Source organism: Platalea leucorodia (genome assembly GCF_965183815.1).
Source record: "Platalea leucorodia genome assembly, chromosome: W".
Classification (NCBI taxonomy): Eukaryota; Metazoa; Chordata; class Aves; order Pelecaniformes; family Threskiornithidae; genus Platalea; species Platalea leucorodia.
The window spans coordinates 22,424,210-22,447,189 of record NC_138859.1 but is presented as its reverse complement, the minus strand read 5'-3'; the positions used below and the strand labels follow the sequence as shown (position 1 = coordinate 22,447,189).

At 35.7% G+C, this 22,980-nt stretch overlaps 1 protein-coding gene across 1 annotated transcript; it reads right to left on the bottom strand.

Moving 5' to 3' along the window:
• Positions 1 to 396: 396 nt before the first annotated feature.
• LOC309602004 (polyadenylate-binding protein-interacting protein 1-like) lies at positions 397 to 22,980 on the bottom strand (the record flags this gene model as incomplete). Its single annotated transcript, XM_082335281.1, has 11 exons — positions 397 to 621; positions 2,803 to 2,896; positions 3,517 to 3,571; positions 3,707 to 3,824; positions 5,858 to 5,964; positions 9,195 to 9,320; positions 10,640 to 10,751; positions 12,249 to 12,361; positions 15,720 to 15,908; positions 21,318 to 21,499; positions 22,755 to 22,980. 11 exons carry the CDS (start codon positions 22,978 to 22,980, stop codon positions 528 to 530), a joined length of 1,416 nt encoding a protein of 471 aa, XP_082191407.1. The 3' UTR covers positions 397 to 527.

Below are 22,980 nucleotides of genomic sequence, written 5' to 3'. Positions count from 1 at the left end.
AGAACAAACCCTTCACAAACCACTTCTCATGATCTCATGATTGTGATCTATGGGGGGGGGGGGGGATATCTGTATTTGGATCATATGCTCCTTAGTTAAAAAAAAAAAAATTCAATACCAGATCTTGTATATGGCAAAAAGGATAAGTCCTAATGTATACTAAACCAAGCAAGCAATTAAATTTAGATCAAGTTATTCTTCCCCTTTCACCCCCCAAGGGAAATTTTATGGGACAGTTCCCCATTAAATTTTAATTTCCATTATGATACTTCTAAAGTCAATTTTATTGCAGCCAAAACACTGTTCATATACCTGTACATAAAATAAACTATGATATATACACAACATATTAAGTTACAGGGCATAAGTTTACAATTTTTGGCAGATTCTGTTTAACAAAATGAAATTGTGTAACTTTAGTACTTGGAGAAACTAAACTTCCTTATTTTGGTACAAGTGTTGTGTCTCCCCCTGTATTTTAACCATACTTAAACTGGTTTAATAAACTAACGTTAATGTGTAACATCTCACTGTTTTCTCTTATGTTCTGATTCTAGACAGAATTTTTCATATGCTTCTTCAATTTCTGGATCCATCTTGTCATCACAGTCATCAAAATACCTAAAAAAATAAAAAAAAAAAAATCACCAATTTAAGTTTATGTACAGATTTTCAGAAACAGTAAATAGGTGAAATATTTATGTAGATGTCAAGAATAAAACAGAGCTTTATAAATAGTAGTTAACTATGACATTTACTAAAAGGGAACTAAGAAGAAAAAAATTATGGGTACTAGGAAAACAAACAGAAACCTCAAAGCAGCATAGATATGTACAAATTGCTACAGTTTGTCACCATTTTAGATCATCTTATGCTGTCCACAGGTTAAAAGACAGAAAGAGTTTTCAAGAGAATAGAAAAAATGCAATAATGCAATACAAGCTTTCAAAAATTTAATAATTCATTTGCACTGATGTATTTACAAAAAACATAATTAGCATCATATTAGCATAATTTTGGTTGGTTAACATCCTAGTTCAAATACTGCCATCAACTGTCTTGGTTGCACACTACTCAAAAACATATTTATATAGAAAACCTGTATTCCTATTTGTTGATATATGAAAGAAGGCAACCTTAATTCACCTCCCTTTTGCATCTGCATTATATTACCTTCTATTACATGGTAACCAGTCTTTCAGAAAAGATCTCTCTTTTAGGTCAGAGAAAAGACTGGATCCCATTAATGATAATCAGTATTGCGCAAAGTGGAGACTACCACAGAGTTTCAAAATAAAGCTGAGAAGTGATGGGGATCACTTAACAGCTTGCTTTCTCCTCACGTTATTGGGAAATAACTTGAGTGTTCCTTGTTTTCTCTAGGTCCAACTGGAGCGTTCATCACCATAAACCAGGACAACAGAGTTATAGCTTGAACATGATAGCGTATATAATTCTAAACAACCTTAAAAAAAGTCAGCAGCTATTGACTCTCAAAAAGTGTGCGTTAGTTTCAGGTGCCCAGTTTATTATCTTCTGTGCCTTAGTTCCAAACAAAGGAATCTGCATGCCTCATCTGCACAGAGGCCATAAACGGTGTGTTCTGCACAAAACCACAGTAAGCGCTACAGAAACATATAATAAGGAAAGCATTTTTTCTTGAGCACTGCACATTAAAGAAGCGGTTTACATATTTATTTTATTTGTTCATCCTTTCCTGTAGAAGTATAGGCTTGAGAAGGAACTCGACATAGAACCCTTCTCCCTGATGTCAATCATGAGAAATAGCTGACAGATCAGGATAGATTTGTCTAAGCTTTTCTTAAGCCTTCAACAAAGAAGGTTCCACAGTCACCTTGCATGAAGGTTGATTCAGTCTTCCACATGTCACTCTTCAGATTTGCTGTGTTTAACTGCTGTCTGTCTCCATTTTGCATTTAATTTGTTCTAAGCACAGCAGTTCACGAGGGTAGTTATTTCCACAGTATGAGCTTGTTGATTTCCAATGACATATTTAATTTATCTTCCAAAGTTCCTACAACTCCCCTCAGCTAGGTGCCATCTAAAAGTTTCCTAATTTACTAACAAAAATATAAATCCAGACCAGCACTCTTATCACACAAAAACAATACTGAAAATGTTTTTGGGTATCAAATCATGATCTGAAATTCCTCCTTCAACCAGATGAGTACAAAGCTCAGAACAATTTATTTTAGACTGTATTTCTTTTACTGGTTTCCTATCAAATTCTTATAAACCGGTGTCAGAAAGTCAGACTATATTCCTATCTATTGCTTCCCCTTTTGCCATTAGGTTGCTTTTCTTGTTCTACAGGAATACTGAATAGCCATTTAATTGAGGGAATACTACTTATCCTGAGGAGAGAAACTTAACAACCTCCTCCCTTTGAAAGACACCAAAAATTTTGTAATTATCTCTAGCTAGGACACGTATGCACATCAGTCAAATGAATTCAGGTTGCCTCACTACCAACACTTGAAGGTCTGGTGCTTCATTTTGCTTGCAAATTTATTTTTTTAAAAACGTAGAAGAGAGTATGTTTGTACGTGTGCAAAAATATCTGAAATTTAATTGCCCTACTCAGTTGGAGAAGTATAAAATTTGTTTCAGACTTGTGTGATTACAAACCAACTTACATCTGAACAAATACATAACTTCCATTGTAGGGCTAAATAATATTATTATTTAGTTTCATTTTTGTCAAGATTGGATTCCTAAGTCTGCAGTAAAAACAACTACTGTTAAAAAAACCAAACACTATCACTCAAAAAGAAAACATACTGATCTCCAGGTCCTGATAAATCTGTTCCATTTTCTTCATAATCTGGAAACAAATCCTCTCTTTCAAGCAGCTCTTGGTATTTTTCTTGGTAATCTGGCATAGTAAAAATGAGACCAAGTAATATATAAGACTAGCCCTCTAAATTAACATACATCTATACAGTTTGAAAATAGCCTATTTAATGAAACCATAAATGGCACAAAACATATTCTAGAAAAAAAAACTCCTGCTACAGTGTTTTCTCAAGACATCAATCAACCTCTAAGAATGATACCTATTTTCCCAGAGAACTGTAGAAGTAGTCACAGATGTCTTTACCTCAAATGATGTCATGCCATGTTGTGCTCAGATTATAGAAAACAAAGAAACCAAGGAAGAAACAAACCCTTTTGCTACTAACAATGGACAAACAAAAGAAGACTTGAAGATTTCTGGCTTCCTGGAGAGACCAAGCACTGAGAACTATGGCACAAATTCTTCTGAACTATATGAACTCAAATGCACATTCTCCATTTCAAACATTTACCTTCTTTTAATACAGAATAAGACATGCGTTACACAAAGCCAAGAATTCAGACATAATTTTGTCTTTTAAGTTGTATGAGTTTCAAATATTTTAAGAACAACTTTTTATGTACTTCAACAGGACATAAATTTAATTACAACTTTTTAAAGAAGATTGAGAAGACAGGTATACTAAGCTTGTGACGTACCTGGATCTGCTGCAGTGAAAGGAACACCATCAGAAGTGTAAAAAGTTGGTTCATTCTAAGAATAAAGTTATACAGTAAGTTATACATGTTCAGAGAGACAGCTACTTGTAGCTTCCAGCAATGTAATTGTCTATGAATTAAAGTTAAATTCACATTAAATTAATGAACTGAAGTGTCAGTACATTCTTACCATAAAATAGTTTGGGTCATTTTCAGGGGTAGCTTCTGTATGTGGACAAGTTCCATGAACTCTACCCCAGTTACTTGATCGTAGTTCTACTAGTTTCAGAAGCATATGTTTCACATCTCTGAAATAAATAGAAGCATCACAAAAGTTAGTGTTTTGTGCTAAGCAATAATTGGGCTATATCTTGCATATACTAGATAGCTAAATCTCAAAAAAGCTCCAAAAAGGACAAAATTTGGTCCAGTCTGCAGATAATTCTGAGTTAGTTTTTTTTCCTGCAAGTCTAGATGCTTTACGTGTCCCTCTCAATTATGACACACACTCTCTACTTCCTCTGTGGTGAAGGAGTCCATATGAAACAGAAATTGCTATAGTTTTTAAATCAAGATACCAAAATTGCAGCACAAGTCGAGGAACAAATGCTTTTCTTATAAGAGGATAATACTGGGGAAAACAGGGGGTGATCTTCAAATTGCATTTTAATAATCTAATTTATGCTTCTAACTTTAGCTCTCTAATATACATTGAAACTCTGTAAGTCAACAGTGAAAAGTAATGTCTCCAATACATTAGATGCCACCACCCATTTAATCCCTAAAATAAGAGAAAATGCTTTCTTCTTTAAGCAAGTCCACGGAGAAGAGTTCAGTGAGTCTCATTAAGGAAAAAAAAAAAAAAAAAAATCTCTTTGGTTGCTTCCTCTATTAAAAGAGGTTCATGCTTCCGTGTCTTTGAAGCCTCAGACTTGTGCTATTTTCTCTGGTTCTTGAAGCAAGATTTTCCTCATCTTCCCTGGGAGGCAGCTAAATTACAACCAACAGATGCTACCAGCTACCTGCTGTCATCCCTCCATATGGCAAGAGATCAGGTCACAATGTCTGAACCCTCTATAGGTTTTTAGTAAGTTTGCAAGAAGCTGAGGATGAAACACAGCAGAATAAAATAACCTCATGCATGCAGTTGATTGCAAATTGAGAAACAGAATACATTAGTCAACCACTCATTCTTTTCCAGCCTGTAGTAAGAACCTACCAAAAAGGTACATTCTCCAGAAAAAGCATATTCCATTTTGCCCTTACATTTACAGTGATTTGTATACTATGTTTAACGCTGTTAAATTCAGATTTAAAAGTATAAACTATGAGATATTGCCATGTCCTGGTTTCAGCTGGGATAGAGTTAATTTTCTTCTTGGTAGCCGGTATGGGGCTGTGTTTTGGGTTTAGGATGAGAACAATGTCGATGATGAGACACTGATGCTTTGGTTCTTGCTAAGTAGTGCTAAGCTGTTGCTAAATAGGTGCTAAGTAGTGCTTACACTGGTCAAGGACTTCTCAGCTTCCCCTGCTCTGCCGGGTGCACAAGAAGCTGGGAGGGGGCACAGCCAGGACAGCTGACCCAGACTGGCCAAGGGGCTATTCCATACCATATGACGTCATGCTCAGTATATAAGCTGGGGGAAGAAGGAGGAAGGGTTGGACATTTGGTGTGATGGCGTTTGTCTTCCCAAGTAACCGTTACGCGTGATGGAGCCCTGCTTTCCTGGGGATGGCTGAACACCTGCCTGCCGATGGGAAGGAGCGAATGAATTCCTTGGTTTGTTTTGTTTGCATGCACGGTTTTTGCTTTGCCTATTTAACTGTTCTATTTTATTTTACTTCAATTATTAAACTGTTCTTATCTCAACCCACGAGTTTTCTCCCTTTTACCCTTCTGATTCTCTCTCCCATCCCACCGGTGACACACGGTAAACCACGACACACCACTATTGTATTTTTGTATTTATACGTGCTTTTAGAGCCTAAAGCACTTAAGGGAGATTTCAACACTTAAAGGTTTTAAAACAAACAAAAAAACCCAAACAAACAAACAAAAAAACCCCACACACACCCCCAAAACAACCCCCAAACCAAAACACCACCACCATCTCATCAAGTAGAACATGCATCTCTAGTAAAAGATAAAAACCAAACCAAAACCAAAAATATAACAAAAAGTAATTTTCAATTGGGGGGGTGTTTGTTTGATGGGAAGTTACCCAAATATCACCTTATTTTCTGTAAATGAAAGTTTTAAGGTAATGTTTTGGACATTTTTAAGGTGTTCTGTTTAATATAAAACAGAACACCGCACATCAATTTATCATCTTCTCACCTGCTACAGTTTGCATCCAATACAACATTTTCAATTCTCTGAATCATTTCCTCCATATAATTCTTTCCTTTTTCTTTCCAGGCATCTTCTAAAACTGAGCCTGTCAACTAAAGACAAGGGATTAGTAATTTTTTTTTTTTTTAAAGCAAATTATAAAACTTTAAGAAACTGTCAACAGAAGAGATTCTGTAACAATCCAGAACACTTAGATGTATTGTGCAACTACCTGAGGGTTGAAGGTCCCAATCTCCTACATTTTTTTGCTAAACAGATTAATAGACCTTGTAAATAGTTTATTTTAAACTATAGACAGTATGGTAACTCTATGCCCAATGTTTATGTTGTCTAGAAGTTCACAGCCACTTCCCTCCTTTCAGTCTTGAAACATGATTTTGAAACAGCTCTCCAGCAATTTAATTACACTGTGAAACAGTCACATTACAACAAAATGCATACATGTTACTTTTTTTTTTTTAATATTGCAGTGATTTCTTGTGAAAAATCGTTACACTTCATCTTTCTGAAGTTGCGCATCAGCGGGACATGGAGATTGCATTTGACCATACTGTTACGTGGGTCACCTTGACACCGAAATATTGCAACATTCTAAATCCTGTTTGAAAGGACTAACAGCATTTGTCAGGTCTTAATTGTTTTAAGTACATGCTATGAAAAAAAAGAGACCATATTTTTGCAGATGCTGCCACAGGCTTACCTGAGAATAACAATAGGTTAGTAAGCTTTAGAAAGACTTCAGTAAACATACCTAGCATCAGACATGCCAGAGAATTTCATCTGGGGGTGTGTGTGTGTGTGTATGTATTTTTTATATATATATATATATATATATATATATATATATATATATATATATATATAAGGAGCCAAGAATTATCTGACCAAGCCAGCCTGAGTTTTAATATATCAAATCTGTGAGACTGAAGCTGCTGCTGAGAGCGCTTTAGCAGCAGACAGTCTAGAACTGCTGTGGATGAAAGCCTTTTCTGTTAAGAATAAGTACTTCATTGCCCAATAATTGCACAGTAGGAGATGAGAGTTAAACTACGAAAAATTAGTTTGCCACTATGGTCAAAGTAATTAGCAATTCCTGATCTACTCAGAATAAATATTGCATGATCCAGAAATGCTTGGAATGGCATCCAATGATACAAAGGAATAAAATGCAAAGATAAAAGCAAGCATCTCTGTCAGCACTTGTTTCACATTCCCAGTTTTCTACTGTGGTCCTGCCTTGATCCTAGGTAATTAGATAACACCACCAAGAAGGTGTAATTAAAAATAAATATATTGCAAAGCAAACAGGTGAAAAAATCTGTATCTATCACTATATTAAATGGAAAGGACAACAGGAGACATTTATTGCTTCAGTAGTGAAACCAAGGTTTCATGAGGTAGCCCAGTCTAGCTACAAATGTTGGAGTGTATCTGTAGATACTTTGAGACATCAGAAAATACTTGCATTAAAAAACAACCAAAAAACCCCACAAAACTGTCTTTTATTCTGAAGCCAAATAAATACTTCTGTGAATTTTCACAGAAATAGTGAGCCCTCGCATCTTCTTTGGAGAACAATCAGAAAACAAAGCAGCACTGGAAAGCTTCCCAATTTGTGTACTGTCTTTCTGAAAGGTTCTTCAGTGGGCCTTACCTCAGGAAATCACTTTCAACATAAAGACTGACTGCAGGAGTGAATATGCTTGTTGAACACAACCTCACACTTGCTATGAAGTAACCTGCTTAAACATCCAAACTTCATTTAAAGGGTTTAAAAACTGTATGATGCAAAACCTTTCTTCCCTATTTACCATATCAAAAGAAGCTCCCAGAATTGGAATTTAAGATAGAAGAGTCTGAAAAAATTATAGAGTGGGAGGAAGGGGGAAGAATGAGGAAAAACAAACTGACCAACCACAAAAATCAGAAACAAAACTCCATAAAAATACTGTTTAGCTTTTGACCTTCATTCCTAAAATAAATTGTTTTCCCAACTATGAGTATAACCATGGCTTGTGAAGATAAAAGTTTCTCCCTGCATAGAGCCTATTTTTTTCCTAAGTAAAACTTGAGAGCAAAGAGGCTTGTCTTCATCATGAAAGAGAAATATTTCTACAGTAGTAATGATGCAGACAATACAGTAGGAAATAACCAATATAAAGAACCTTTTGCTGAAAAAAAACAAACAAAAAAAAACCAACACACAAACACACAAAAAAACCCCCCAAAACCCTCAAGTGATAAACCCTAACTGCTGAGTGTCCTTCAGAACAGAGAACATACCCAAAACCCCACAATTCATTCAAGTTGGTAACAGTTTTCTCCCACACCAGAAGTGGCAAAAGGAGAGCTAAAGGGATTGCTTACTCCTTTGCACCTTGGCTTCAGTTCTACTGCTCTTATATGTACACAAATGGCCTCGCATTTTACTTTTAGAGTAATACGTTACTTTTTTTTGTTTGCTCAATTTCATAATAGCACTAAGGAAAAAAAGTACAGCTTGCTCCACTAATGATGTAATGCATAAAACTCCATAAATATTTCCTCATTTGCAGTTGTTTCCTCCACTGTTCCCAAAGGTACATCCATTGTCTCAAAAAGAAACATAATGCTCCCTGCATACCTTTCCTTGTCTAGTAGGGCTTTTTGAAAAAATATTCTTCCCATTATCCAAAGCCTTTCTGCTTTCTCTTCCCAATCTTCAAGCACTTCATTCAGATATGCAAAAATTCTCATCTTTCTGACAAGAAATACTTTCATAAGACATTGTCACCTACACTTTATGCATTCCAGAAGCACAACCCACTGACTTCATGCATTGCTCATTTCTTTTTTGAGGCATCCAGTTAAAGCATTCGCAAGACATGGAAGCATATGAGCTGGACATCCAAGAATGACAGGCAGTTGCTTAACTCCAATAATGGCTACCTCTGTTAGCCTGGATCTTGAATCTGTGGCCCAGGAAACCATTCTAGCCTGTGGCACAAAGAAATAGGCTTTCACTTGATTTTTTTTTTTTTCCTTAATTTTTTTTTTTTCCACCAGTTCACCAGCAAGAACCATATATGACCATACCTCATTTTCCTCACTTTCCACTGTCAGCTGTCATGTATTCTATTTTTACTTATCCCAGATGAAAAAAAACTCAAGAAGAAAAAAAAAAAACAAAAGTACCTTAGTATTTGTTTTTAAAATATATTATGATCTACATATAATTATATAAACAAGTAGCACTCATGAGCTTCCCTCTTCTATTCACGACTATGATGATATATTAAAAAAAAAAACAACACTTTTTTTCCTTTTAAAACTACTGTCTCACCTTCAGCAGTTTCACTGCACATATCAAATTATTATCCACAGGATTAGAGAAGAGCGTATTTAGTAATTCCCAAAGGCCTTCTTGAAGAATTTCTGCTCGCGTTACCTGTCCCTTTGTTCCTTTAATCTGCAAAATATATTAAAAAAAAAACAAAACAGAAAAAAAACCAAACCATATTTAAAAGACTTAAGTTTTAGAAATTAATTTAGTCACATTTTCTCTCTCTCGAATGCTGTATGATATGGTTTGGGATTAACATAGTTGAGCTCTTCCGTTGGAAGAATATGTCAAATACTGTAACTATTCTAGAACACAGACTTTGAGTAGTATCCTTACAATTCTGACATATACATAACAATGCATGTCTAGCATTTTGTTTCTCTGCTAATAAATTGCTAAAAAAAAAAAAAAGCTGCAAAACGCCTGGCAAGTGGTCCACATCATCCCAAATTCTCAGAATCCCATGTTCTTTCTCATCCTATGTTATACATTCTCTAGAGCTGTAGAGTAGCTTACTTCTAGATGGCACTATTTATATATTTTAAAAAAAATTATATAAAATGGTTTAAAAATAAACGGTATACTCAACCAAACTGGGCAACTCCCCCTCCCCCAAACCCTTTGGAAAGCTTCCTTTTTACTTCTAGAAAGTGAAAGTTAGATCTCAAGGCCCACTTATGAACAAAAATGGAAGAGTTTTCTTTCCTCATGCCAGCAGAACATTTTTATAGTATCTGCTTAAATCAAACCTTTGAAATAATCCAGTCAAAAATATATTTTTAAGGACACTACAAGCAGTTAGTGAACTTACTGAACTCACAGGTATAAGAGTCAAAGAATGTATATGTGCAAAAAAAGTGTATGTACACATAAAAAAAAAAAAGTGTTCTAAATACAAGATTTCATGCTTCATGCATAAGCCAAGGACTCAGCCTTCAGAAGAAATCTTTTTAAAGGTCTGCATTTTTAATTGTTCATTTTGAAGATTCCCACATCTTCCTCAAGCATTTGATAATAGCTCCTATTAATCGCTGAATACTCAATTACATGGGTTATTGATCCTGATCTGCTTCTGCTAGGTTGTAACATTTCCTATGTTGGTTAAGTGTAGTAATCTGGTGGGTTTACCAGACAAAAGAAAATACCAAAAGCTTCATTTTAAAGGTGGTTTACGGTTGGTTCTTTTTATGAGTTCTTACACTTTTTTTTTTTTTAATCTTTATACATTTCTCTTCTGATGATCTTGTCCTTTTTTGTTTATCTGTTTCTTGGACACACGTTAAAATGAAACTGTTCTAAAGTCTTTACTTTATTCCCCTCTCCCTTAAAAAAAACCAAAAACACAAAACCATAACACCACACCTCAAATGATACTCCATTTTAGTGTTTACCTAAACACAACAAAAATTAATGAAGAACCATCTGACATGCAACTTTCTTCTTACCTCTAGGTTCAGGTAAAGTTCAGCTAAGAACAACACAAAGGCATGAAATTGTTCTCGAGTAGTCTCATCTCCTTTGGCAGCTTCATCTCTGTTTTCATATTCTGTTCGACACCTGAAAACATTAAAACAAAAATCATATAATCTGTAGACATCCCAACATATGTAACATGCTACTTATTTAATAGAATGCTAAGAACTTATTCACTGCATTAAAACTGTTAAATGCTGAATGCTAGGAAGTATGATTTGTGAAGGAAGTGAGAGGACTTCACAAAGGCAATGTGGATTTTTGTCCTTCTAGATGAACACATATGATTACATGATTGTGTTTTCAAGCACAGAGATATCTAAGACAGCAAAATAAAACAGAGCAAATTGCAACATGTAAAAGACAGTTACACAGTTTATATATTAGAATATGGGTCCAGGAAGTTTAACATAGGCAGCCAAACATCAACAGAAATAAAGTAGGTATACTCTGAAAAACATTTTCCCCCTTTCAGGGTGCTGCCCACATTATCTTAGATGTCTTTACACTTATTCGATAAATTCTTTATCTCACCATTTTAAGTGACAGTGATGCATAATTTAGATATAAATGCAAATACTGAGGATTAAGATAACATGGCAGTGAGGTAATTTTCTAGTATTCAACAACTGTATCAAAAAATATACAAGTTTACATAGCAGTTCAAAACCAGAATTAAAAAATATTTGAAATAACAAAGAAAGCAAGACAACCTCCAATGTATTCTCAATGGTTATGTAATAGATTGAGAAATACCTGAGAAACTGAAAAATCTACGGAGTTGAAATAAAAAATTTCAAGTAGAAACTTGGGCTGAGAAACAGGAGTTCTCTGTATTCATATTGTTAGCTTGTTAATCTCCCTCCCCCCCCCCCCCCCCCCCATTCCATCCATATTAGCAATAAAAACATAAGCAACTTCAAATTTATGGGTTCAGGGTGCTAAAAGGAATGTTATCTATTGGGTTGACTTTAAAACCAGGAATCAGATAAATCCAACATTAACAGGGATTTCCTTCATGGTATTGTTCAAGTAACAAACATGATTAAAAAACCCACAAGATAAAAAATTCAGCTTCTCCATAAGGTACCACTGCCGATTAACAGCAATGCATTTTGATGATGATCTAAGTTTATCATGCCTTTGCTCCTAAACATAGGTGGACCAAGTGAAACTTTTAAAATAAGCAGCAATTCTGAAGTTTAGAAAGCCAAAAGTCCTTAAAGAAAAACACAATTAAATAAGTCCTGACAAGAGTCAATATATATATGTGCATTTAGTATACTTTTAAAGTTGACTGGCTTTCAAATTTACCCTGTAATTCAGTATCAATCTAATATACTCGGTTCAAATAAGCCTACAGAACCCCAAATTGAATCCTATTTCCATATTAAAAAATATAAAAATATTTTAAAATATATGTATTCGATATTCAGTATGTAACTGTGCTTTAATAATCCTCAATCTAAACTTCTATTTTAAATCATACCTCTTTGCACGCTATGTTAAGAGTTACATACAAAAGAGGAAGACACTTGACCTGAGAAAGTAACAGGCTTAAAATGACATGCCAATACTGACCTTTGTAGTAACAACTGTCGGAAGTTCCCACTTTGTGGACTAATGGTTAGATGGTGAGATAGATAGTTACACAACCGTGCTCCCATGTAGGAAAAATTTGGGACAGATGTGGCCTTCCAAAATAAAAGTGGAAAAATAAATTATTCATAAAAGTCATGATTAGGTTATCAGGAAACATCTTTAAAAGCTTTTTGGAAAACTGTGTTTAACAACAGTTGACTAGACAACTGAAGAGCAGAAGATTAATAATTACTGTTTCTCATGTTAATTTTTGTATCTCATCAACACTTTGCTATATGCATTTCAGCACTTAAAAGTTTATTATGTGATTTTGTGGCTTTAAGACAACCACCATTATGCCATGTGTCCTCAATTCTACTTCTCCATTGTGACCTACACCAAAGAGTGTCTGAAAGTCACTTACAAACTGTTTATTTTAAAAAAAAAAAAAAAAAAAAAAAAAATCAACAGTGGACATTAAGACACTTTTTCAAGGACACACACTCTCTTAAGGAGCAATGAGTGCATTAATACAAAATAAATAAGTCACCTTCATTCAGTCTAAGTGCTATTTATCCCAGAATCTATTTTGGGCAATAGTGAATGCCCAGGAAAAGAGCACAAGAACATTGCAAGTAAAGATAAATACTTTCTCCTGTACATGCTCCAGCAAATTGCAGAATAGCAAACTCCTGATTCAAATGCTAAAACGGTATCATTACAGTTAATAGCTCTTGATGGGTCCTTTTTTTAAAAAAGCAAAACAAAAACAAGTTCAAAACAAATCCTGTTACCGTTGAACATTTATAGTTTTATCATCTAAAAACAGGTGGTGGCAACGAAATTCCACAACATAAGTTATACACTGTCTGAAAAATATTTTGCTTTAAATCTGATACTTGAAAATTCCAAGAGGTAGAAAAAATTGGGAATTCATTAGTGTCTACATTCAACCTCTCTTAGAACTTAAAGTAGAACATCCCCTTATTTTGGCAATTTATTACTGTTCATTTGTTTTGAACTCTCTTCTAACAAGACTTGAATTTGAAAGTATTTCTCAGATACAGCTTCAGTGAAAAGAGGCTCTGGTCTAAGTAACTATCAGCTCTGCCAAAAAAACTCAGGGATGCTAAGAATTCATTAAACTTCTCCTTTGGCTTTCTCATCTTTAAACGTTTCTTTTACATCTTGATCATCTATCAGCACTATAGACGTACTTGCATGCTTCTGCTTCTAATTTGTTTGAAAAAAGCATCTTGCCATTAGCATGTCAGTGCATTATAGCTAGTTACCTTCTACAGGCAGAGGAAAATATGCACTCAATGTAATTGTACTACGTGCATAACGCTGCTAGAAAGAACCGAGTTGTCTTTGGAAGATACTCAAATTTAAGTAATTAGTCAAATCGACTTTAGTTTCCTTTAAGAGGCATGTGAAATAGCTAACAAGCTTTTTGGTGCTTTGGTTCAATCAGTTGCTTGGACTAGAAGAGGTGCCCCCCTTTTTATAAGGCAAAAATATATCACTTAAATTACACTTCTCTTTCCTTAAAAAAAAAAAAAAACCAACCACAAACAAAAAAAACCAAAAAAAAAAAACCTACCAAACAAACCAACAAACACCAACAAACACAAACAAAAACACACCAAAAACACCACACAACCAAAGCCCACAACTTCTTCAAACCTCATCTGCATTTTTTTTTTTTTTTTTTTAAAAACCATTATCTTCCCAATCAATTAGTCTGTATTTGTGGTTGCATCAAATACGGAAACAATTCAATTTTGGGTATTATGACCTGGCACAGCATGCAGAGACCAAAGAAAACCACTTCACATCATCTTAATAATCAATCATTATAATGCAATAATGTCTTCCCTGAATTATTGTTGCTTGGTAATCCTAGTTTATCTCCGACTCAAAAAAAGTCAGAATCTAAGCATGAAGGCTAGTCTACCAATACGTATCTTGAGAAATTTCAGTTGCTGTAACAGCAACAATCCACTGTATTAACTAGACAACAGTCAAGATTCTTAAGCCATGGAGTCAGAGTGTTCAGCTTTTGGAAAACAAGAGAACAGCACTTTACTCTGTTGAGACATATATAGATTAGGAAGAACAGAGGGAAGTAGATAATTAATTCTTATAGACATGCTAAGATACCCGATACCCAGATGAAGGGAAAAACTGTACAGGACTTAGGTTTCTTTCATTTTAGCCTTTTTCCTTCACAAACCTAGCATCTGTAAATCTGCTTAAACATCACTGAAGCAGATGCTTATGAACACACTTCAGCAATTTTAATTGAAGTTTTGTAATAAACCAGGATGAGGAAACAAATACTTGAGCAGAAGCTCAAGACAGAAGAATAAGCAGCATAGTTGACTGACACTCAAACACTATCATATCCTGACATACAACAAAGCTAAGATCATATGCTTTTGGATACTAGGACAGCATTTTGCACTGAGCCAAGTTTTATTTTTCACATAAAACTGTTACATTTCAGACTGATAACACTCAATGCTTCTCAGTTAAGGAAGACACAGCCAACCCTAACATTGGACTTGTTTTAAATAGGGGGAGAGGAGGCAACATTAAAATACTTTCATTTAATGAGAGTCAATTTATTTAACACATATGAAGTTATAAATAGGATAAATTCCTCTTTTTTTCTTCCAATAAAATTATAGGTAGAATTGGAAAGCAACTCAGGAAAGTGAGAGACGCCCAATGTAATAAATAGCAAGCACAAGTGTGACTTCATTCTCTGCAGCAAGCCCAGAAGACAGTAACAGCAGCTCATTTGCTTAGCAACACAGATTAAGCTGTTCTTTCCAATGGCTCTCCCAATTAGTAGAGAGTTCAGTTCAAGGTCTCCATCCATGGGACTGGACCTAGTTACCAGCAGACTAGCTTTCCTTTTTTTCCAATTATGCTGTTCTGAAATAGGTATAATTCCAAATGAAGAACAAAGCCTGTCAGTAAAAGAGCATTTCCCAAAGGGTGATGTGTACAGTAGGTATAAATTTATTTTTTTAAAATACCAAGGAATTAAAAATATTTAAGTACTATGAAGAATTTTTTTGTAGGATAGAATAAAAATGTACAATTGACATTGCTTAAGAGTTTCTTCAGTCTCTACTATATAAATCCAGCAATTCAAATATAACTCCTTTAACTGCTGTAATTTCAACTGTAGTACATGACCCAGGAGATTCAAATACACAGCAAAGGAAACAGAGTAAATCAGGGAAATTTATCAACCAGCCAAGTATCCCACGCTTGAGCTATCATTTCAGTTTATTGAGAAAAATCTTTCCCTATATGTTTCAGCCTAAAAAGAAAAATTCAAACCATTAAAACACTACATAGGTACAACGATATAACAAATATTACTAGTACACATATCTTGGACACTAGGTAACAGAGGCATAACATCCATGTTATAAGACAGAATACACAGGCTACCTGCTGATATATGAGTTCAACAAGTTCTTGCAAAGTTTCATCTGCAGTGACCCAGCCATTCAGTGTTTCGGCAAACTGCTCTATTTCAGTTTCAAAACAACCTGGTTGCTCCGTGAGGTGATTTAGGAAGTCTTGTACATATTCTGCCAAAGTCAGATAGCCATTATATCCATCTTCAAAGGAAGAATCCTATAGCAGTGAAAAAATATACCAGCTATTTAAAAGGAACCCAAAATAAAAGTTGTTACACTTCTATCTCCAGAAGTAACCATATAGCCCTTAATCTTGAATAACTCCTGATGCTCTGCATACTTGATAGTGATCTTTATTACATGGTTCACTTAAACATTTTTAGAGAGCATAGACCTCAATGCATCAGAAAGCTCCAGTAGTCCTATCATATTAAGAACTAGGTAACATGTTTTTATAGATATTAGGGTCTCCCAGCAAAACACATCAGAAGACAGATTAAAAAGAAATCAGTTTGCCAAGTTGGGTGTAAGATTAACTAACAAACTAACAAGTAAGTATACCTGTTAAGAATAAAACTACCAAACTGAGGCACAACACCCTTTCCTGATGCACACACAAACTGTGCTGCAGATATATGAATTGTAAAAGGAAAAATAATTGAAAATTGGAAACAAAATATTTTGAGCTTACATAGAGCACAAAAGTGCTCCAAAATATGCAGGAGGGGGAGAAATTACAGAAATACAATACAGTGTAGTGTTCCCATGTATAAAATATAGCCAGGAAAACTGATCTTTTAAAGTCAGCAAATTTGCATCTCTTGGCAATGGATGAAAGATTACAAGGCATGAAATGAAACTATTCAAATGGTAATGCATTAATTTGCAGTTACTGATGTTAAAAACCAGACAGTAAACACACCTGCTCCCTAAAGAAAGGAGGAACTAGAACAATATCACTTTATCAATGTTTATACTCCTGCTGATGGAACAGAAGGCTGCTAATTTTGTCCATTCAAAAAATGAATGTATGTAACAGTCTCTAAAGTCAATGCTGTTCCGGATGATTACAATGCTAGTATATGAGAGGAATAGCATAGGAAGCAACATACTTTGTGATGTAACTCGTAATAACACAGTACAAATAATTCACTTTATCACACTATACAAAAGATTGTGGAAAGTATCTCATGAGATCTCAGAAGTGCAAGCAGGAGCCCGAAGAGGGATTGCTAAAGAACTGACTTATAATTAGCGATTCAAGACACAAGGGTAACATACAGGATATCAGAATTCTCAAATGATCTACTATTTAACATGAAAAATATTTCAAATATATCTACTGTAATGAAAATTTGAGCTAAAAAACGATAAGCCACTTTTTCTTTACTTAGTGGACATAAATACATTGATAAGGTTTATAATTATATTCTCCCTTAATGAGGGGATATCCTTTACTTTTTGTCTTCAAAACACCTCAGTCTCTCCTCTACTGTGAAGCAACATGGATCTGTGAAAGATAAAAACCCTGGATACGAACTGTGGAGAAAGACAGATACACATTGCTGAAAATCAAGTATTGACATTAGTTTCGTGACCTATGAAGAATGTGTAGGGGGAAAAAAAAAAATATGCAGATTTTCCAAAATTCTTCAAAGACCCATGTTGTAAGGGTATACAACTTTAGCTAATGAAGGAGACATCAATGTAACAGAAGAAAAACTAGAAAGATTTCTTATGATGTTTAATTAAGTAGAATATTTGTCCAGTGAATAATACTGAAGACAAAGTTACTTAACGTGACCCACCAGAAATAGGAAAAAAATATGGGTTTAAGGAAACGGTGGCAAATTGTTACTACTCATAAGGATAAAGCCTTCAACAACCAGATCCAAGTTGGTTTTGCTTTGAGTTGGGGATTGGACCAGAGGAACTTCAGAGGTCCTTTCCAACCTAAATTATTACAGAATTCTAACAGCTTGGAGCTTATGAAACCAAAAAATAAAAGCTAACAGGCCTCTATGTAACTTGCTAAATATTCTATTTCTCTAAAGGAAATCAACTTTTACTAGGCAATTTCAAATAGCCAAGTAAAAATTCTGTATAATAAAGTTAAACTATTTTGTTCCACAGAACTATGACATTATTGTGCAACAACTGCAGCTTAGTCACATACAGCTGAACTAGCATCTCTTCAAACAACCTGTTTGAAAACTCTCCAGCCAGGTTGCAGGGGGTGCAATTGTTGTAGCTAGTAAAAGAAGCTGCTCTTTCTGACAGCCATCAGGTTGTTATGAGACCCTCATTTTGCAGAGAGGAAGGTATCTTCCTCTCATCCTCACCTAATAAAAAGTCAATCTTGGAGGAAAATGTCCTTGTTTTGGAAGGGGCTCCAATCCCATTTGGTATATCAGTGTCCCTGTATTCATATTCCTCTTCCCATTTTGTATTTAAAAGGCTAAACACAGAGGCTAAACTCAGCACCACATTCATCTACCTATACTAAATATGCAACTCCAAAGGCAGTCTAGGTTTTAGTAACTATGCCAGGGAACAGAACAAATGGGAGAGAAAGATAATAATGTTTGAATTATATGTTATATATTGCTAAATTAGTAACACTCAATACTTTAAAAACTAATTAGATTTAGTCCAGTAACTTCTAGACATAAACCATTCATGTTTCTCACCAGCAGATTTTAAGATTTAACAGAGAAGACAGCACCACATACTGTATCAACTAAGGGAAAGTAAAGCAAATTCCTCTTGGCTATTTTTAAACAGTAGTTGGCCAAAAGGAGGCTATAAGTTTACACATTCATTAAAAATTTATGATTCAAAGCCATGAAAGTCAACTAGAAATTTTCCAGTAATTTCAATGATTTCTCAGTCAGGCCAACACTGTCTAATCCTTCTCCTTTATGTTTAATAGCTATAGGACTGGATCCTGGATTATTCACAACAAAAACACAAGAGTCGCTAACTTAAAGGTAATAGATTTGCCTCTCTTCTAAGAGTCAGTTCATTAGTTTAAAGACATAACAATGACAAGGCTAAGTAGGTACTAAAATCCCTCTAATTTACATAAAGATAAAACCCAGAAAGTCTATAGCAAAGATCCATGAGCAAAATCTGCTCTCAGGCTCTGTTTCAGTACGTGCTAATTACCATTTTCCTATACCTGAGAAGTATTCACAACATTTCCACTTAGGAACTTAGTTACCAATACTTTATCATTGATTTGATTTCGTCAGACTTCTTAGGAACAAGCTTTTTTTCCTTCAGATTATACGTACTCAACAAGTTTACAATAAAGTTATTGCAAAATTAAGTACAAAGACTGTTGCATGTACAAAATAACCTATTCATGTTGTATGAGCTTAAGTGGCACCCTCACGCTTGGCTAAAAGTATAAAACCTACCACTGAGGCTGCTTAGCCTCCTTTTTGAAATTAGTTAGGGGGGAGGAAGAGGTGGGGGGAAGATTCCACCTAAGATAATATAAATCTCACTCCTAAAACTATGAAGTGAGAACATTATGCCCTTCTGATAGAGTGACAGCCATATTATCCTCATATACCCATGCCAGAGAACAAGTCTGACATTTCCTACTGGCAATCCAAATCTAAATCTAGTCACCAATTCTACTGCAGACATCCACAACTTCATATGGGATGGACAGCTGTATGCAAACAGAGAATCCCATGGAGGTCTTTCCTCCCCAAAGTCCCAGTAAAGTTTTTCTGAAAATTCCAGTATGCCTTGGATGCTGTACCCCTTAAAGTATCTTCACAGGTAACTGATAGTTTTAAGTATCAGAACTAACTGGAGATTAACTAATCTAATAATCAAGTATTATACGGACACACATAGTAATTACAGTAATGTACAGTCAAACAAGGAATCAACACATTATTTCTAAAACAATAAATGCTTAATAAATAGCAAAAACAACGTGAGATTTCAGATCTAAAAATTCCAGGGAACATGATAAATGAAAGCTAAGTATTAACTCTAAGTCAGAAAAACAGAAAATTTTCTCAAAACTTTGTTTTGATTCAAATTTTAAAACTCACGGTGAAAATCTGTGTAATAGTAAAGTGTGCTAAATTCCTTATTTTTATTGCAGGTGGACCCAGTTTATGAAATTAATTCAGTTGTTAAAGTAAAAAAAAAAAAAAAACCACCAAACTTTGTAATAGTGAAGGACTAACAAGTCTGAAACATCACTATTCTATGCCTAGTATACTCTGATTAGATTAGGGTCCCTACAGCATACTTCTAAATAAATGTTCTAGGTTTTGCTAGCATTTTAAGAGTTATTTTAATTAATAGACAGGTCACTTATATTCATAGCATATTCCTACAACATAGCAACCTGGAACTCCCACATGCTTGTGTGTTTTTGCAAAACAGCTGAAAAGCAACATCGCTGGCCTCAAAACTTCGTAATTATATGTATGCACATGCATGCCATTCCAAATGGCTTTTTTTTTTTTTATTTATAGAAAACATGTAACATGTAGTGGGGCAAAGTAGTATTTTTTTCTCCTAGATTATCCATTCGCTGAAGCATGTTCGTATTGGCATTTGTTAGCAGTTGTATATTGGCTATGAGCTTGTATTATCCAGGACAGTGATTTTATTCAATAAGCTGGGAAAGCTGGTAACATCCAGATAACTGATTTTACTGGTGAAGAAAAAACTTCAAAACACCAAACCACCATGTTGAGCATTCAAATCAAGTATTTTTCTCTAAGTTATTCAAAATCTATTTGTTTCAGTATAATTGTTTATTATCACTTGATTGTATTTGTAATAGTTCCCACCTATTTATATATAGTACCAGAGTTTGTCTGCTTGCATAACAAAAGGATATTCCAAGAATTCACATAGAATTTCCCTGGAGTAGAATTACTGTAGCAATAATATGGAAGACAAGGGGAGTATAAAATAAGTATCAACTTTTATTACATGATGAATCTACAATATTGATCTGAGATTACCCTTAGTCTGGCTGCAAGTACATTTCATATTAGGTATGTGGGTACGTTAACTGCTAGGAACAAGCCCAACCCTACTTTTTTGCCCTTTGGTGATACAATATCACCGAAGGAATTAAAAGACACATGATAGTACATAAAGTTAGGCAGTCATGGCCAATCATACCCATGGCACAATAAATTTAGGAAAGGTAAAGCCTGTGCTTAGAAAAGCTAAAGTTCAAGCTTTCTCCCATGCTTGCTTCAAAAACCTGTGAAATCTGAATAAAAGCGCAGCTAAGCTTTTACTTAAAACGCAGTGCAGATGTAACTACAACAGAGGCAGTTGCCAAAAAGCTTACTGTGACGTTGGGTGTAATCAATGCTTGGTATAATCAACAAGGAATGTGGTTATCTGCAGCAAGCTTTAGCAAAATAACCCACACTAAAGGCTCTCATACACAGCATAATATTCACTCATTATCATTTAACATTCTGACTGTGTCTCTGGAGGTTATCATCCGAATTTTTGGAATCTCTTTGGCAAATGCAGCATTCAAGTTATCTGATACATAAGATCTCAAGAAAACATTGTTAACTTGAAGTAAATTAGCATATACTAAAAAGATAAGATAAACACTTACTGCAAAGCTCTGACTGAAGTTCTGGTTGTATCCTGATGGATAAAACTCAGGTGCTTTAACAGACAATTTCGACATTACCACAGGAGCCACAGCCACCTGAGGTTCAGCCATTTCCGGTCCAGAATCAGGAACTGAAACTTTATCTTGTGATCCAGATGGAATTCTTGCCTGTTGCAGGTGTTCTGAAAAGTTTTTGTTAACAGTTTTTCTTAGAAATCGCTAAATTACTATGTATTCACACAGAGTACGCACAGAATACATCACTTTTTGGACTTTAAATATACTTTTACTTATACTATAAATATACTTTCAAATATATTGTTTTTCTTAAATATGAATAAAGTTTTCACTTTAGCAAACTCTACATGGCAGAAAGCAAACACAATGTTTATGTGAAGGTGACAAAAAAAAGGGGGGCGTCCATCTCCTCCCCCGTGAAAACATGCTTTCTAAAAGCTGCCAAACCGCAGCCGGAGGAGATGCCGCAGCTGATGCTTTCTAAAAGAGCTAACCTGAGAAACTAGTAAATCTTCTTATGATATGCTTGTTGATTTTGTGGGTTTTTCATAGATTTCAGATGCAAAGGCAAGACTGAAGGTCAATAAATGGAAGACCACTAATTTTTAACACAATCTTGAAAGACATTTAACTATTGATGTTCTCATAGACCATTTGCAAAAAAAAAAAAAAAAAATCCAATGAAACGGTGTTTTTTAAACCACATCTTTCCAAATCTTTCTTTATAAATTAGCTCCTAAATTTATTGAAAACAGAATCTGATATCTACCTAAAAAAAGCTAACCAACAAACAATGCTTTATGTTACCTTTGGGTTGGGTTTATTTTTTGGCAAACCTTTATACCAGAGTTAAAGAGTTCTTCAATAAAGGCAAGACTGAGACCATCTGCGGTCAGATTAACAAATGGATAAAACACACACACAGGTATGTGGGCACAGAAGGGGAGGGACGGACAGAAAGGTGATGCAAGCAGGCTACAACACAATATCATACCTTTACTTAGGCACAGGTCCATAGCCCAGAAACATGACCGATCATCTAAGGAAAAGTGCAATTGCCAGGCCCTCTACGCGGCTGATCTCCATGCGGTGCCGAGAGGAGCCAGGCAGGCGCCCGGGATGCGCAGAGCGCTGGCCCTCAGGCCACGGTGGCCTCTCAGCCCCTAAGTGCGGGGGGCGGGAGAAAGGACGCGCCCTCGCGGCCAGACCAGAGAGAGGTGGGGGGGGGAAGGGCTCCATTCTCAGTGGGACGGCGAAGTGGGGGAGGGGGAGGGTGTCGGAGCAGCAAGCGAAGCAGGAGCAGGGCGGTGCGCGCAAAGGAGGGGAGCGCGGCGGGCTTTAGGGGGCCGCTCCCCGACACCTTCGGCACTGAGGGCCTCCGGAAGGGCGGGGAAGGAACTGCTGCACAGCGGCCAGTACCTGCGTATCCGGTGCCCAGTGGCGTCGTCTTCGGAGACCGCAACGGTTCCTGCTGCGGGAAGAAGCCGCCCGTTTTGTGTTGCTGCTCGGCCGAGCCTGAGATGTGAGAACCGCTGCCCCCAAGGCAGGCCCTACCGCCGCTCTCCGACACGCCCGCACCGCTGAGGGGGACGGCGCCTCCTCGACCCCGGCCAGCACCTGGAGCCCGGTCGAAACTATCCGACAT